The sequence below is a fragment of the Pleurotus ostreatus genome (assembly GCF_014466165.1).
Source record: "Pleurotus ostreatus strain PC9 chromosome Unknown scaffold_11, whole genome shotgun sequence".
NCBI classification, from domain to species: Eukaryota; Fungi; Basidiomycota; class Agaricomycetes; order Agaricales; family Pleurotaceae; genus Pleurotus; species Pleurotus ostreatus.
This window is the reverse complement of record NW_023503166.1, coordinates 1,261,695-1,275,777: the sequence shown is the minus strand read 5'-3', so window position 1 is coordinate 1,275,777 and position 14,083 is coordinate 1,261,695. Positions and strand designations below refer to the sequence as shown.

Below are 14,083 nucleotides of genomic sequence, written 5' to 3'. Positions count from 1 at the left end.
CGATGATAGCATCTACCAAAGGCAGTTTCACATTACGCCCAATGGAAGGTACGGAAGAAGGATCGATATCAATCAAGTGGCAAATACGGCGGAGGACGTCAATAGTCGATCGTTGGGAGACATGCTCGCGGGATGGACCACTCGCATCTGAGGCCAGGTATGTCAAAATCTTCCGTATGGAGCTATGGAGCTTTGTATCTTGTGTGAGCGACGGGTTCGATGGTTCTACATTTTCAGCACCCAGTATCTCGTCTACCATTTGACCAGGATCGGGGGTTTCAACTCTGATTACGCCTTCCACAGGCATGGGGCCAATTTTGTTTGGCGGCAGGTCTTCGTCATCTGAGTCGGATAGCCACATATTTAAGGGTTCATCGGTGGTGACAACTTGAATTGGGACTTGCTTTTGCAAGAATCTGTGAACAGAAGAGTGCGACACGTCCGCTCGCTGAGACGACATGTCAGTTGCACAGTGTTGCGCTGGGAATGTATCTACTGACCCATCGAACTATATTTCGCGCTAAGATCCACCGAGTCCCGATTACTTCAGTATGAGTGTCGCCCAGGATGGTATTCTCTACGCATACCACATAGAGAATAGTGTGGTGAAATTCTAGTAGTTTGTAGAGGAGGTCTTGAGGATTGTCCGCGATCAATTTATTGCAGGCAGGTAATTTGGCGACGTAGGTTTTTGGGATGGTCATTTTGTCATTGACAATCGCGGTGTGAGATGCGCCGTCTCCCCCCGGATGCTTGAGGTCGATTCGGAACATATCGCGGAGGTGGCCCTTGAGGAGGTTGATATCAAGCGTGTGCATGGTGTCGATGACGATGAATCGAATGGGATCCCAATAAGGAAGATCGAAAAGGGGGGACCAACGCTGGCCATATGCATCGAAAATTTGGCTTTGATGAGCCGTACATCGTGCATTTTTCCAAAGGTTGGCAAAAAAGAGTACTTGTCGTCGATCTTTCAGCGGCCATTTCGATGGATCAAGAATATCCATGTCATCGTGATCGATATCACAGATAGTGCAGAGGTTATGGGCCATGGCGGCGGGTTTCCCTGCGATCTGCCGAGCTGCAAGCATATCACATATGAGGGGAATGAGCAACGCAAGATAATGTCGCCCATTGGGCGAACACCTCGTCCGCGAAAAAGAGACGCCAGGGTTCCAAAACGGTTTGAACTCGTCGACCACAAGCTGAATATATGGATTGATATGGGTGGTGTCAGGTTTAGTTGGGCCGGGGATGATGCCTACTAGGTATATATTTTCGGGGAGATATCTCAGGTGAGGCGGAAAATTGTAACAAATTATCCAGATGCCAGTGGCAGAAGTGGGAGTCTGTCCTGGCTTGGCGGCATTGGGCTCAAAACTATCGACCAATAGACCGAACACCAGACGTCCCTCGGTGAGGGAGGGAGATAAAAATGGGCGACCCTCATGGTCTTTGAGCTGCTGAAAGACATCGGCTAACCAAATATCCGAGGTAGGATGTGTGTCGTTTAGCCCGGCGGGATAACTGTCCAGTAGTTCTTCAACGTCTTTACGAGATAAAAGCCTCCCCAGCCAATGTTTGAAATCCTGATGCTGATATGTAAGACGTGGCTCTATCCTAGGGCGGCCTCCAACAAGAGACTCTTTCCATAATGGCTGGTTGCAGGTCGAGCTATGCGGAGTTTCACGGCTGATGCAGTGAGTAGGGTTTTTGTTGTTTGGGTCATGTGGATAGACGGTATGGCACGTCAGGCAAGACACATAAGTTCGAAGAACGGGGTCTATGTGCAGAGATTTTGTAGCCGTTCGAGGATCTTTGGCTAACGAGTCAACGACCGAATGAAGTGCACCAGATGAGAGTAGCAGATCCCGATTCCCTGCAATTTGCAAGCGAAGCGCTTTTCTTGACATAAAATGAAAGTTTTGCATGATGGCCGAGAGTGTGTACGCAACCTGCTGGACAGGGTCGGGGGGAATTACAGTTTCGGAGTAGACATCTCATCAAAGGAACTCGTGAGCCAATGTCAGGTAGAGTACGGATGGAATTTACCAGTGTTGATTACTGGTCGACCGTTACGGTCGACCGTGTTCCTGTTTCGTTGTTGCGACCAATGAAGCTCTTTCTCACGATCTAGTTGATGCAAGTAGTCCTCAAGTGAGGAAATGAGTGCGTTGACTTCTTGGGATTCTGCGAGGAGAGATGCCTTCGAGAGTAGATGGGCAACGCGGAGTTCGGAGTGGAGGAAGGCTGTATTAGATCGCTTATGTGTTTGCAGAGCATGTATACCCGTATTGGGCTGCCGTGGATCCATATGGAGAGCATATTCACCTAACGTAGTCGCCCGGGGATCGTTGATGAAGACTAAAGGATTGTTAAGTGAAGAAGACGGCAGAGCCGCCATTGCTGCGACTTCTTGCTGCGCTAGGAGTAGCCAACCACCAACTTCTTCCGGAGCAGATGCAACCGGGATGGCGACATCTTCAGACTCGATGTGGAGACGTTTGTCGTCCCGGCCGTGATTATCTCGGGTAGAGCGAGACACTGATTTACCTCCCATGAAACTGTGAGTCTGAGGATCCCATTTTGCGCAGTGACTACGGCAATGGCAAGTGACGTATTTCATCTTTTGAGGTTGAGAGAAAGATAAATTGCTTGCGCTTGGTCTTGGCTATAGAGTACACCGTAAGGACTGTCGATCGGGGGTTCGAAATCTGTACTCTTCCGATGTGAGAAGAGGATGAAAGGCGGCGATCAGAGTATTATATGAGCGATATGAGAGAGGATTCGATTGAGACACCTTTGTGCTGTGATCCAAGAGTGTCGTCCAGCCTGCTTCGAATGTCGTGAAACCTGCGTACAGCCGCGCTCCTAATTCTTCCGTCTTGATGACTCAGGATGAAGTGGTACTCTCTCAAGTCTGTACATCGAGACACTAATGAGCACCACACATTTCTTCCGTCTCGATAACGAGACCAACTCGAGGTCTTGACATGTGGCAGCGGCACTTCAAACTTCTGCATTGCCAAAAGTGGTAGTTCAAATAGACGTGATTGGTGCATTGCCAAACGTGGTAGTTCAAATAGACGCGCGTCTATGTGAACTACCACTTTTGGCAATGCAGAAGTTTGAACTACGGTTAGTCTCACACACGAGACGACTATGATATTTTCGGTGAATTCTCATCAACCTACTACCAGGGATAACTAGACACTAATTTAGACATAGGAAGAATACGAAGTCCACAATATCAATCGAATCTCTATGAAAACGGGGCTTGCATACATAGAAGTTCTCTTGCGTACTGGAGAATATTATACATGTAAATTCATAGTCTGTAAGTATCCTGGGTTTTCGCTGTTACCCAACCAGGCTTACCAGCACTAGTACGTCTACTGAGGAAATGATCGCTCGCAATGGCCTTAGCTGGGTGCGGCACCAAGTGCAACGAGTCCAATTGATCGCTGTTGAAATCATGGGTTATGTCATGCCAGGTACCCTCTTCCTTCAACATCCATACAGTTTCCGCAACGGTGGATCGCCCCAGCGGGCCTGTTGTTATGATGAACAGATCTCCAGCCAGCTTGTTCCAGTTTGAAGGGAGTATGGGGCGGGAAATGACAACCGGGACGTAGGATTGCCGGTCGCAGTGAATATAACGCGCCTTCACGCGGTAGCCCTCTTTTATCGGTTTCTCATTATTTTTCATTGTGAGGGAGGCGACGGTAATCGGCTGATCATTGTTATTATAAAGGACGAGCGTGTTTGAGACATTATTGATCTCAAACGATGACGATTTCGACGACTGTTGATTCTGTGTGGGGGGTGTAGAGAGTGTTTCGCCTCGAGGCTGTGGTGGGGGAGCACTGATATGGCGACGCGGGGTGCTGATGGACTCATATGGGGTAGTTTGTATTGGCATCGCTGGCGGGGGGGCGCTTGTATGACGAGGCACCTGCCAAGTAGCATTCGGCGCTGAGGGAGGGGGACTGTAGTAACGAGTGGCCGAGTGCGGTGGGGCGGATACATCAACACTATAGTACCCCTGACTCTGGGACGGTGGGCCAACATGTATGCTGTCACCTGGGTAGTATTGCCATCCATGAGGCAGCTCATTTTGAGGGATCGCGCTCGGGGCTTCGGGCGCTGCATAGGTATAAGTCGCAGGCACGGGAGGCGGGGGTACTTGTGAGATATTTGGTCTCTGCATTTGTGATGTAGGCCCCTGAAATGGGGGATAATGTGGGAGGGACGATGGGATGGGTGCTTGTGCAATCGGAATGTGAGAACGCGCGTCCTGTGGTATCGCACTAACGCCATTATAGTCGGTCGAGACGTGAGGTGGGGGGGGAGCTGAAGCAGCTGGTGGGACGGTGGCTTGTACCGTCGGGACTTTCGATGAAATCACGGGCTGGGGTGTGGTATTAGTTGCGACATGTGAAGGAGCTCGAGTGTAAGGGGACACTCCTATTTTCCCCTTTTCCCCCTGTCCCGTCCCCTTCCTCCTCGTCCCTTTCCTCTTTCTTTCATTCCCTTTCCTTTCCTTTCGTCCCCTTTCCTTTCCGCTTCCCTTCCGTTCACTCCCTTCGCATCCGAGCCTCGTCCGGTGACTCCGAAGTCTTCCCGCGCTTCGGACGCCTCGGACTCGCTCGGACTCGCTCGGACTCGTAGATACACTTCAGGGCTCGTCCGGGCTACCTCCATCTTCCTTTCCCACTTCGTTATTCCTTGTCCCCACTCCCCCAGGTCGCTGGCACGGCTCCTGTACATTCCCCTTCCACTTCATTATCACATGCCCCCTCGTACCTTGTGATATTCGTTCGTACCTGTGGCTGGTGTACTGTACAGTTACCCTTCATTCCTCCCACGCTACTACAGTATATACTTCGCTTCCTAGCATGGAGAATCCCCATCCTGTTCTCTTTGGATTCTCCCTCTGCTAGGTGAGCAGCTCTCTCATGTATTGTAGTTAGTCTTATTCATTTCTTTGGATTCTCCCTCTGCTAGGCTTGCACTGTGCGGCCATCTTGAGGTTGCCCTTACATCGAGGATCCTGTGACCCATGAAGGGGGGGATCATGTTGAGCAGAGCTCTCAGCTGAGGGTTGTAGGGGGATCGGGACGGGCATGGGTGGCTGCATGGGCTGGTTTTCCGTCTTTTGCGGGACTTGAGAATCCGTCAGTTCAGTGGTTTGGAGGGAAATATGCGACGACGGTGGCTCGTTTTTTACACGGACATCTTTTGCAGAATTGGTGGTATTGGACGGTGTCCCAAAGACATCATCATCAGGGGGTGCCTGGGAGAACCTGACACCCTTCCTGTAGAGACACGTAAGATAATGCTGATGTACTTAGAGAGTACTTAGTACTTTGCGACGAAGAGAAGCTCACGAAGGTGCTTTGCGGGTTCCTGGAGTGTTTGAGTGTTGCCGTCGGTCACCAACAACGAGAGGGCATTAAGAGCCTTGTTTTCGAACATGTCCGCATCCGTAACGTCGCACAGTTGTCGGGCGCAGTTCTTGACCATCTCGCGGTTATTCTCAGAATATAAACTGAGGAAATTGATGATCTTTTTCACCCTAGGACTGAGTCTGCGCATTTACCTCTCAACAGTCATGGACGCCAGAAGGTTCAATCGCAACTTACTGTACTCGTGGTGTTTCAGGGTAAGCCCCTGGAACGGATGGAGTCTTTGGGACATCTTTAACAGTTAAGCTCGTAAAATGTTGAGCCAAAATCTAAGACATATGGTTTAGTCAGCCGGGCAAGTATCAGATCTCTGAAGGACACGTACATCAATATCCACATCATAGGCATCACGGTCTGAGAGCGGATGTGCGGCCCAAGGAACATCGTAGGGTAACTGTGCAGGCATTAATGAGATGAGGCGGGTTCGCTTGAGTGGTGCTATTGATTGCGAATAGATTATATTCTACATGCATGAATTGGAATGTCACGGCGTCTATGGGGCATGTAACGTAACTATCACCTTGAGGGACTGTTCGTCCCGTAGATTACAGGACCTTCCAGTAGGAGTAAATATAAATAGTAATGTCGAGAGGAAACTGTGGGTATGTTACGTGCGAGATCCGATTTCGAGATCAGAAAGATCTATATCTACTCATCTTTAATCTCGGGAGAACTAGGGGAAGAAGAACTAAGGGGAAGTGGAGGCAGGCTGGTCGGATGGTTTGGGTGCGGTTGAGAAGTAGCCTGCAAAGGTTGCGAAATGACCCGCAAACCAATCACCGATGGCAGCGTGGTTATAGAGAAGAGCCATGATAACGAGAGTGGCCGTGATTCCTAAGATGACGCCAAAGACCAACTCCCCAATCCCAGCGCGACCGCTACCAGTCTTCTCAGTCTGCATATCACGGAGAATCGTGACCGTGGCAACAGGGGGGGCGTACCGATTGTACTGACGGCTGGGTCTGTAGCGTGATCGGATGGAACATGCGGTGGAAGGTGTTGGTCAGGGGACGGGGCCAAGGGGAGCTCCGTGTAATTGGGGTCGTCCCGTGCAGCAAGGCCAGTGCCGATGTCACTGTCAGACGGGGGTGATGCATATAGCGATTCTGTTTCAGAGGGTCCTCTAATGGGTGAGGATAACAGCGATGATGCAGAAGTATTCAGGGGTACTGGTGAAAGGTTCGATTTGGGGAGCGACTCCGAGGGCGACTCTGAGGGCAAATCCAAGCTTAAGTGCGTATTCAGGGGTACTGGTGGAAAGTTTGATTCGGGGAGCGACTCCAAGGGCGACTCTGAGGGCAAATCCAAGGGAGATTCCGATGCCAAAGAAGACTCCGATGCCAACGAAGATTCTGACGCCAAGGGAGACTCCGACAAGAGTGACTCTGACGCAGGCTCTGATGGCGACTCTGGTAACGGAGCCAGCGGGTTGGGCACTGGAGGGAATTGGAGCGCGGGAGGAGGACTGAGTGAAGCAAAAACCGCGGATGATAAGTTGCTGACTACCGACGAGATCGCTGAGGCGCTTCCCTCGCTGGAATGAAAATACATAGTACCCATGGCCGCAAGCAAAACAAGAGCGGCATATTTCCAGATTGATCTGGACCTGGTGTTCGGCAGGACTGTCTCCGTGAAATGTAACACGTCGCAAAACGGAGAGAATGTATTGCCATCGCTGGTCACGACGTGGGTGTGGCGCCCGCCCATGCGTGCGACATCCTGAGTTCAAGTCATATTTTGCATGTACAATGAAAAGATATAGCTTACCAGTCGAGCAAGCATATACATGGCTCTCGCTGTCGCCTTCATTTCAAAGGTTTCGCCGGAAGTCCCGTTCGCAAATAGAAGACCCCCAGTCGAGCTACCGCAGACAAATGTATCGCGATCGACATACGTAATATCAACTGCGGCAGAGAACTTCTGTGCAGCGAATACAGTAGAGATATGGCCGAGATTGGGTAGGGTATATGTTTCCGCGCCCTTCGTAGCATGCAGAATAGTGATCTTCGTATGTTGGGGAGAAATTGCTCCTGCAAGGCTGTTGAAAATGTTACTAGTAGGACCGCACGGATTGGTTGTAAACTCACATCATATCATTGCAGGAGGTAAACAACTTCCAGCGTATTTCATACGAGTGAAGATCGTAGGCACTAAGGATTCCGACATGAGTTCCATTTCGTCGTCAATGATCACGAAGAACCCACATGGCCGCCGGCAGAACCCCAGGCTCGGAGACCATAAATATTACAACGACGCAAGTCACGTCAAGGATAAGCCGAATTGGGCGAGACTCAGGGGGCATTGGAATGGTTGAGTGCGCCCGAGTTCCCTGGCCTGGTGATATATCAGTATATACATCTATTTGTAAGGAGGGAGGTTCATCGCTTACGGACAACCGCTAACGAGGTCCCAAACAACAGAAAAATATCAGTTCCAGACGGCGGGAGGGCGACGTCGTGAATTGCCCCTCCGAAAGTCAGAAATGAAGATGGGTCCTGTTCAAGTTGACATTATTCCAAGTACTTCAATCTCTTACTGAAGGGAACGAACCTCGTGGCCGGTGTCGTGGACATCGATTCGTAGCTTATAACCAATGAGATCCCCGTTCGCAAACCCAACATATAGTTCGTTCAGTTGTTGTGGATTCCAAGCCAGGGCTCTGATGGCGACTGATTGGCGACCGCGCCTTACCATTTTCTTGCGGAATATCTCCAGGTTTTTATTCATCCAGTGGATCTGTAGAACGAATGAATTAAAAATGTTGCTCACGTCCGGGTGCGACACTCACTGTCAAGACTCCCTTCATGTCGCCTACTGCCAGCATTTCGTGTGGGTGGGGGGATATCTTGAGTGAGCTCACGCAGGCGGCGGCGGAGCAGGTTTGCACTCGTTTCAGGGTGAGCGCACCAGAGAAAGCATAGATGGATTCGTTGACAGGCATAGCAATTGGGATTCGAGATTGCAGAGTAAACAAGGTACTATGAACGTTAACGGAATCAAAGCTAGCAATGAGGTTATATACGCAGAACGCGTACAATAGCTTCCAGCCTCGTTTTCTCGAGGATATGGGTTAGACGTACGTATAAACAACTCACTTTCTTGAATTTTCAATATCGAGATATCCATATATCCATTAAGATACACGAACCTCGGGCTCTTTTCGAAAGTAAAAACAGGGCTTCTCGACAACGAGAATTGCATGTTGGGCGCATGCTCACGTCGTATTGGGCATGGTATACAGCAGGCCTTGAGGCCTGCTGTATACCATGTCAAAGACCTGGCGCACTTAATATGATCAAGTTGCCGGACACAGGGATGCATGGTGCCGTCCACGGTGCATTGGTGCGTCCGACTGATGGTGGCTGGAAAGGTTTCACAGCACGTGGAAACTGTCGAATTCCCAACGAGGTTAAGTATTAGGTATGTAGAATATTAATAATGTCTCGCTGTCGAGATAATGCCCATGGGCACGCTGTCGTGCTGAAATAAATGGGTTATGTGCTGTGGGTTATGTGCTGTGCAGGGAACTTCGCCCTCTCATTGACCATCCGCTTCTGGCACCATCGACTTTGGAAAAGTCCAATTCATGGACGTTAATAGTCAGAGGAGTCGTGCGTTTAGTGTGAAATTGGCGCAATTGCATGCTCAATTCACATAGATTCGGCAACTCCGCCAGAAATCGCCAGTGGGCCTCCGACCACAAGCTACATACACTCTCGTCAGAGTCGAAGCCAAAGTGCTACCTCAAGTCGAAACCGAAGCCGTAGTCAGGGTGCAGGTCGAAGCGCCGCTACCGGACGCTTTGTTCCATACTCGCGCTCTGAAGGCCGAGATCCCAAAAGTGGGTACAAAGCCAGTGAAGCCCTTGAGCCACTCTTGACTCTTCTATTTTTAAGGTGTCACGAATCCTGGGGACAGACCAATAGCTCCGTTACCAAACACGCATCTTCTACGAGCCCTAGCTGAGCGTCAACGCTCAAAGTCAAGGACAAGAACACCTATATCAATCCCCCCCCCGGCTTCTAAGAGATCGTCAGCCTCCCAGAAACGACCCAAGATCAAATCCTCCAGCGGGTGACTTCGAAGTACCAAATACTTTGCAGAGCCAAGCCGACAACACCCAACAAGGTCTTGAGGGAGCTGCTAGCACCTTGGAAACCCCTCCGTTACCATCGACAAGTCAGCCTCCAGATTCCGGTTTCCCATGTAGTGATCACGAAACTCAACCTACGAGCTCTTCGGATCCAGCCGTCAGTGACACCAGAGGTCAGAATAGTGATAGTCCGAGAATAGTGAACCCCCCTCGTAGTTTTGCTCTGTTGGCTATGCGAACAACTATCGAGGAAGACGCTTCTCAAACTGATGATACTCTACCTCCAGGAGACTCCAATCAACGTGGGCAGAGTATGTATGACCTCATGTCGTCCCCACGTTAGATCGCAGCTGACAGGGTCTTTCCAGATACAGCCGCTTCTAGCCACATTTTAGGACATTTGCTCACGACTCCGATCACCATTGCGCAAGTTCTGACGTCGTTCTATCGAGGGCGGCCAATGCAACGGGCAGTTACTCTTGCTCCAGATGCACTCGATGGTCAGGTTGTATCTGAGCATATAGAGGGACGATGGTATCATGACCTCGATAATGTGGCAACGTACATTGGTGAAGACTCCGGGGGTCGCGGTCGTGAATCACCTACTCCTGGACATGTTCACGATATCGTTCTTTCTCAACCCCTCTATGAGAGGGAACTATCCCCTTTGTCTCTCATGGATTGCGATACTGCTCCTCTCGGCAACGATGATCACGTACCTTTTGAGACAACCGGAATTCATGATATCGTAGCGAGGAACCCCATCTACTCACCACGCGAGTCTCAGCCTAGTACTCCTCGTCCACCCCCCCTACCCGAAGGGCTCAGTCCATTGCAATGGTATCTTCCGAACGACCCACTTTATCGGGAGGCACCCCCTCGAAATGAAAATCACCAAGTGCTACGCATGGACCCAATAGGTCGTCTGTGCGATCAGGTCTCAGGATTAGCGCAAGTGATACAAACGGATCGTCAGCAGCTTGGGGATCAGATCCAAGGCTTGGTGGACGCTGTGCAGTCAGACCGTCGACGGTTTCAAGACCAGATCGAAGCACTTGAACAAAGCCCTCTTCGAGGTGATGGTTCGCGGCGCAAAGGTAAACCCAAGAGAACCAGCAACCCGAAGCGGAGGCCAGGGGACGGGGTCCTTCTAGCAGTAAGTTAATTCGGTTACGACTATCTATTTTCGATACTATCTTCGTTCTAGGCCCAGGTTCGGTCTTACTTCACTTATCTCGTTGGTGGATCACATCGTTTGCTGGAGGTCTCTGTCAGCATAGAAGAAGCCGACAACTACGTGATTCTGTGGAACACAGATAACGGCTTGTCTGCGCTGGACTGTTGCGATAAAGATAATTTTAGGTATGATGTTCTAGGTTCTCCCAAGTCTCCGTGGAATATGTCCGCAGCGCGAGTGTTTGTCAAAGCCTTTGAAGAATGGGCAGGGGTGGAGCTTGACCAAGAAACCACGATGGAAGCCGTTGCCACTTGGATCAAGTCTTTGCGACAGGCACGCCGCCAGTCACTTCTATCCCGTACCCAACAGGAGAAAGAAAAAGGCAGGGCAAGGCGCCAAGGAAGGAAGCGTTCGGTTGAGTGTTTCTTTGACCTCCACCGCGTCTTTGAGTCCTTATTTTCTTGTATTAATAGCTTTTTCAAATGCGACTTAGTGCTGCTCAGCAACACCCCCTACTTCGCCAACACGTACCTTTACTTGAACGATTGGGGGTGGACGGCATGTCTAGTGATGAATCAGATGTCGATGAACCCGGTGATGGCGGATCGCGGGCTAAGCGTCCTATATACCAGGTTATCACCCCTGCGTGGAGAGCGACAGAGGTCGGAGATTGGCTGGAAGGGTTTGACAGTGTTTATTCCCTCTTACGTCACTCGAAGCAGGACCTACGAGGACAGTATCCGCGACTGCAAGGCAGGATCCCAGTGGTAGTGGATGACAAGGCCAAGCCGGTCCCATCGCTACCCAGGAATGCCTACCATAGCTCCTGGATCAGTCTACAGAGACAACCTGAATTTTGCCTCAAGCCAGTCGATCAAGATTATCCATTCTGGCATGAAAATGGTTTGATTAGGTATGTCTGGTGTTTTTCCACCGAAATCTCAACTGATAATTGACGATTTACTGTACTATCCTAGTTCCCTCCAAATTGGCTGAATCGTCGGTATTTGGCTGTAAATCCCTCAAGTTCTATGACCGGTCTGGTACCGCCTTCTACCGTACTTCAGCTACACATTTTTGTTGCACCGTACTTATATATCCCTCACCTTGTACTTCATATGTACTCTCTGAACCATATCAATATTATAGCGCCTCTTTGACGACCCTGTGGCCTAACGGAACCTGATCACCGCTGTAGATCTCGGTTGTTACTACCGCCGGATAAATGGACCCACAACCCCCTTTTGGAATTTTAATTCGCGGACCCACAACTCAACAACTCTAATCTAAATGATATGACATGTCCGATCAAGATTACGAGGCGCAATCTCATGTAGTGAATCTATGACGAACCCTAAGTTATAATTAAAGTTCGAATATAAAACCAGCCCCGCGCTCCAGACCGCTAAGTACCAAAAAAAGGGCATCTCTTCCGCAAAACAGCACCAGGACAATCTGGGTACTTTTGTTGACATGTCACGCAGGTCCTCTCCTTACGCTTGCCTAAGACACTAGTGCGAAATATGGCGGTGAAAGTTGGCGCGACGGTAAACATTGGCTGCGAGAGCCCGGGTAGTGCGACTGTTGCAGGAATAGGCATCGCAGGTGGGACGTTTTCATTTGCAACGTCGGCTGGACAAGTCCGGCACTGCTGGTCAGCTGGAGTGTCCGCTGTTGGCTGAATAGCTCGAGTGTGGTATCAGAATGGACTTCTCCAAAGCAGAGAGACTCCTTGGGGGGAACACCGTGCTCATTATCAGCATCATGTTGCGCGGACATGCTCTGACAAGGCTCGGGAACAGTGCCGGTTGCCATCGCCGTGTGGGTTGTAACGCCAATCCTTGGGACAGACGGAAGCCTAGATAATGCTCTTATCGTAGTCCTAACCCCCAAGAAGAGAGCTCCGCACCTGGGAAGTATGGGGGCCTGTGCCTCACAGTATATTGTCTCGTAAAATGTTAGTGCCATCCAGCTGTGTATGAGCAGGTTGTAGAGCTCTAACGTGTCGGTGGCTTGGCTACAAGATCAAAACATCCTATCGACTTCGAAACAACGTTCGAGGCTCTGGGGTGACAAGAAGTCCATCGCAACTTTGACGCAAGGCGTGATGTTTGAAACCTGTAAGAATATATTAGGGCAGTCGTGACTCGTTGAGGCGGACACCGTACCTGGTGTGCGCATCCAGCTGGAATATAAACCACGTCTCTAAAAGACTGGTGAAATGTGAACGGAACAATCTTGTAGTTGACTCTGAGAACTTCAAGGTGATCCGGTGTTAGGTAGACATGGTAGGCGTTAACTGAATCTCCTGCTCGACATTTTTTCAGCTTTTTGAACCGGGACTTGATGAAGGAACCGAGTAGTTTAGTATCCTCCGCTGTGAATATTTCCCACCGAGCTTCACCATCGATGTTTGCCATGATGTTTACGGCATCCGAAATATCCATGTGCAGACGTGTACTGCCGTGCTGACGGCGATCTTGCTGACTTGCCATCGCTGCGTAAATTTTCGGTCCTGTGGCTCGTTAATTATGTGAGTCTGGAAACTAATTGACTTGGCTCACTGAGGTCAGGCATGCAAGAATAGTTGATGGGGAAATAGTTTGCAATATTTAAGGGGCCACTGTCGCTGCAATACTCGCACACCGGGACGGCTGAATTGAAATCGCGTCCCAGATCTGATGACTTCAATTTCAATGTAGTGTCAGGGGGATAGTCCTAAAGAATTTTCAGGCCATGGCTGGGAGGCGCGGGGGAATCCCTACCTTGAGTTTGAGTATACACCCTTGACGACGTGGAAGCTTTACTCGAAGGAATTCATCAACCAGACATTCCTCCTTGTAACCCCGATCCTCACAATCGACTACAGTGCATTTGTCGCTACCAAAGAGGGTGGCAAGAGATATTGGTGACCAGTCACATTGTAGATCTCCTCCAAGTTTGACGACTAGCGGGACACCCATCAACCAAAATGAATTGAACTCGCCTAGTGAGCACTGGCCGTGGAGAGTCGGGACTACACGTTTAATTGGGTCGATTGTGTTCTCGAGGATAGAGTCTAACCCAGGATCTTTCCCATCATGCGACCGAGGAAGAACAACAGGTAGCAAGGAGAAGTCGAGGAGCTGACGTTCAAAATCCCGGAGCTCCTCTGGTTCCATGGCAGATGCCAGGACATTATCGGCGGCACAGCACCCCCCCCGTCATTCTAGGGCATTGTAGACAAGAGAATGAACCGCAGGTCTTGCAAATCCAGGACACAAGATCTAAAGGCCAGTCGCAAATATCTAGGGATTTCAATTAGTGTCAATAATCGTGCGCAGTACTCTTATGTCTACCGCATAT

At 50.1% G+C, this 14,083-nt stretch overlaps 5 protein-coding genes across 5 annotated transcripts; 2 read left to right on the top strand and 3 right to left on the bottom strand.

Annotated features, from left to right (window-relative positions):
• Window positions 1-3,328: 3,328 nt before the first annotated feature.
• Window positions 3,329-4,320, bottom strand: PC9H_002725 (uncharacterized protein; the record flags this gene model as incomplete). The annotated part of the gene is made up of 2 exons (XM_036772360.1): window positions 3,329-4,225; window positions 4,312-4,320. 2 exons carry the CDS (start codon window positions 4,318-4,320, stop codon window positions 3,329-3,331), a joined length of 906 nt encoding a protein of 301 aa, XP_036626006.1.
• Window positions 4,321-4,975: 655 nt separating this feature from the next.
• PC9H_002724 (uncharacterized protein) lies at window positions 4,976-5,874 on the bottom strand (the record flags this gene model as incomplete). Its single annotated transcript, XM_036772359.1, has 4 exons — window positions 4,976-5,318; window positions 5,369-5,590; window positions 5,646-5,737; window positions 5,794-5,874. 4 exons carry the CDS (start codon window positions 5,872-5,874, stop codon window positions 4,976-4,978), a joined length of 738 nt encoding a protein of 245 aa, XP_036626005.1.
• Window positions 5,875-6,156: 282 nt separating this feature from the next.
• Window positions 6,157-8,409, bottom strand: PC9H_002723 (uncharacterized protein; the record flags this gene model as incomplete). Its single annotated transcript, XM_036772358.1, has 8 exons — window positions 6,157-6,363; window positions 6,423-7,187; window positions 7,236-7,506; window positions 7,556-7,618; window positions 7,673-7,802; window positions 7,858-7,963; window positions 8,019-8,204; window positions 8,257-8,409. The coding sequence occupies 8 exons, from the start codon at window positions 8,407-8,409 to the stop codon at window positions 6,157-6,159; spliced, it is 1,881 nt and encodes a 626-aa protein (XP_036626004.1).
• Window positions 8,410-8,759: 350 nt separating this feature from the next.
• PC9H_002722 (uncharacterized protein) lies at window positions 8,760-9,348 on the top strand (the record flags this gene model as incomplete). Its single annotated transcript, XM_036772357.1, has 4 exons — window positions 8,760-8,810; window positions 8,848-8,888; window positions 8,992-9,079; window positions 9,127-9,348. The coding sequence occupies 4 exons, from the start codon at window positions 8,760-8,762 to the stop codon at window positions 9,346-9,348; spliced, it is 402 nt and encodes a 133-aa protein (XP_036626003.1).
• A 673-nt stretch (window positions 9,349-10,021) lies between these two features.
• On the top strand, window positions 10,022-11,694 carry PC9H_002721 (uncharacterized protein; the record flags this gene model as incomplete). The annotated part of the gene is made up of 3 exons (XM_036772356.1): window positions 10,022-10,717; window positions 10,769-11,187; window positions 11,232-11,694. The coding sequence occupies 3 exons, from the start codon at window positions 10,022-10,024 to the stop codon at window positions 11,692-11,694; spliced, it is 1,578 nt and encodes a 525-aa protein (XP_036626002.1).
• Between the last annotated feature and the right edge of the window lie 2,389 nt (window positions 11,695-14,083).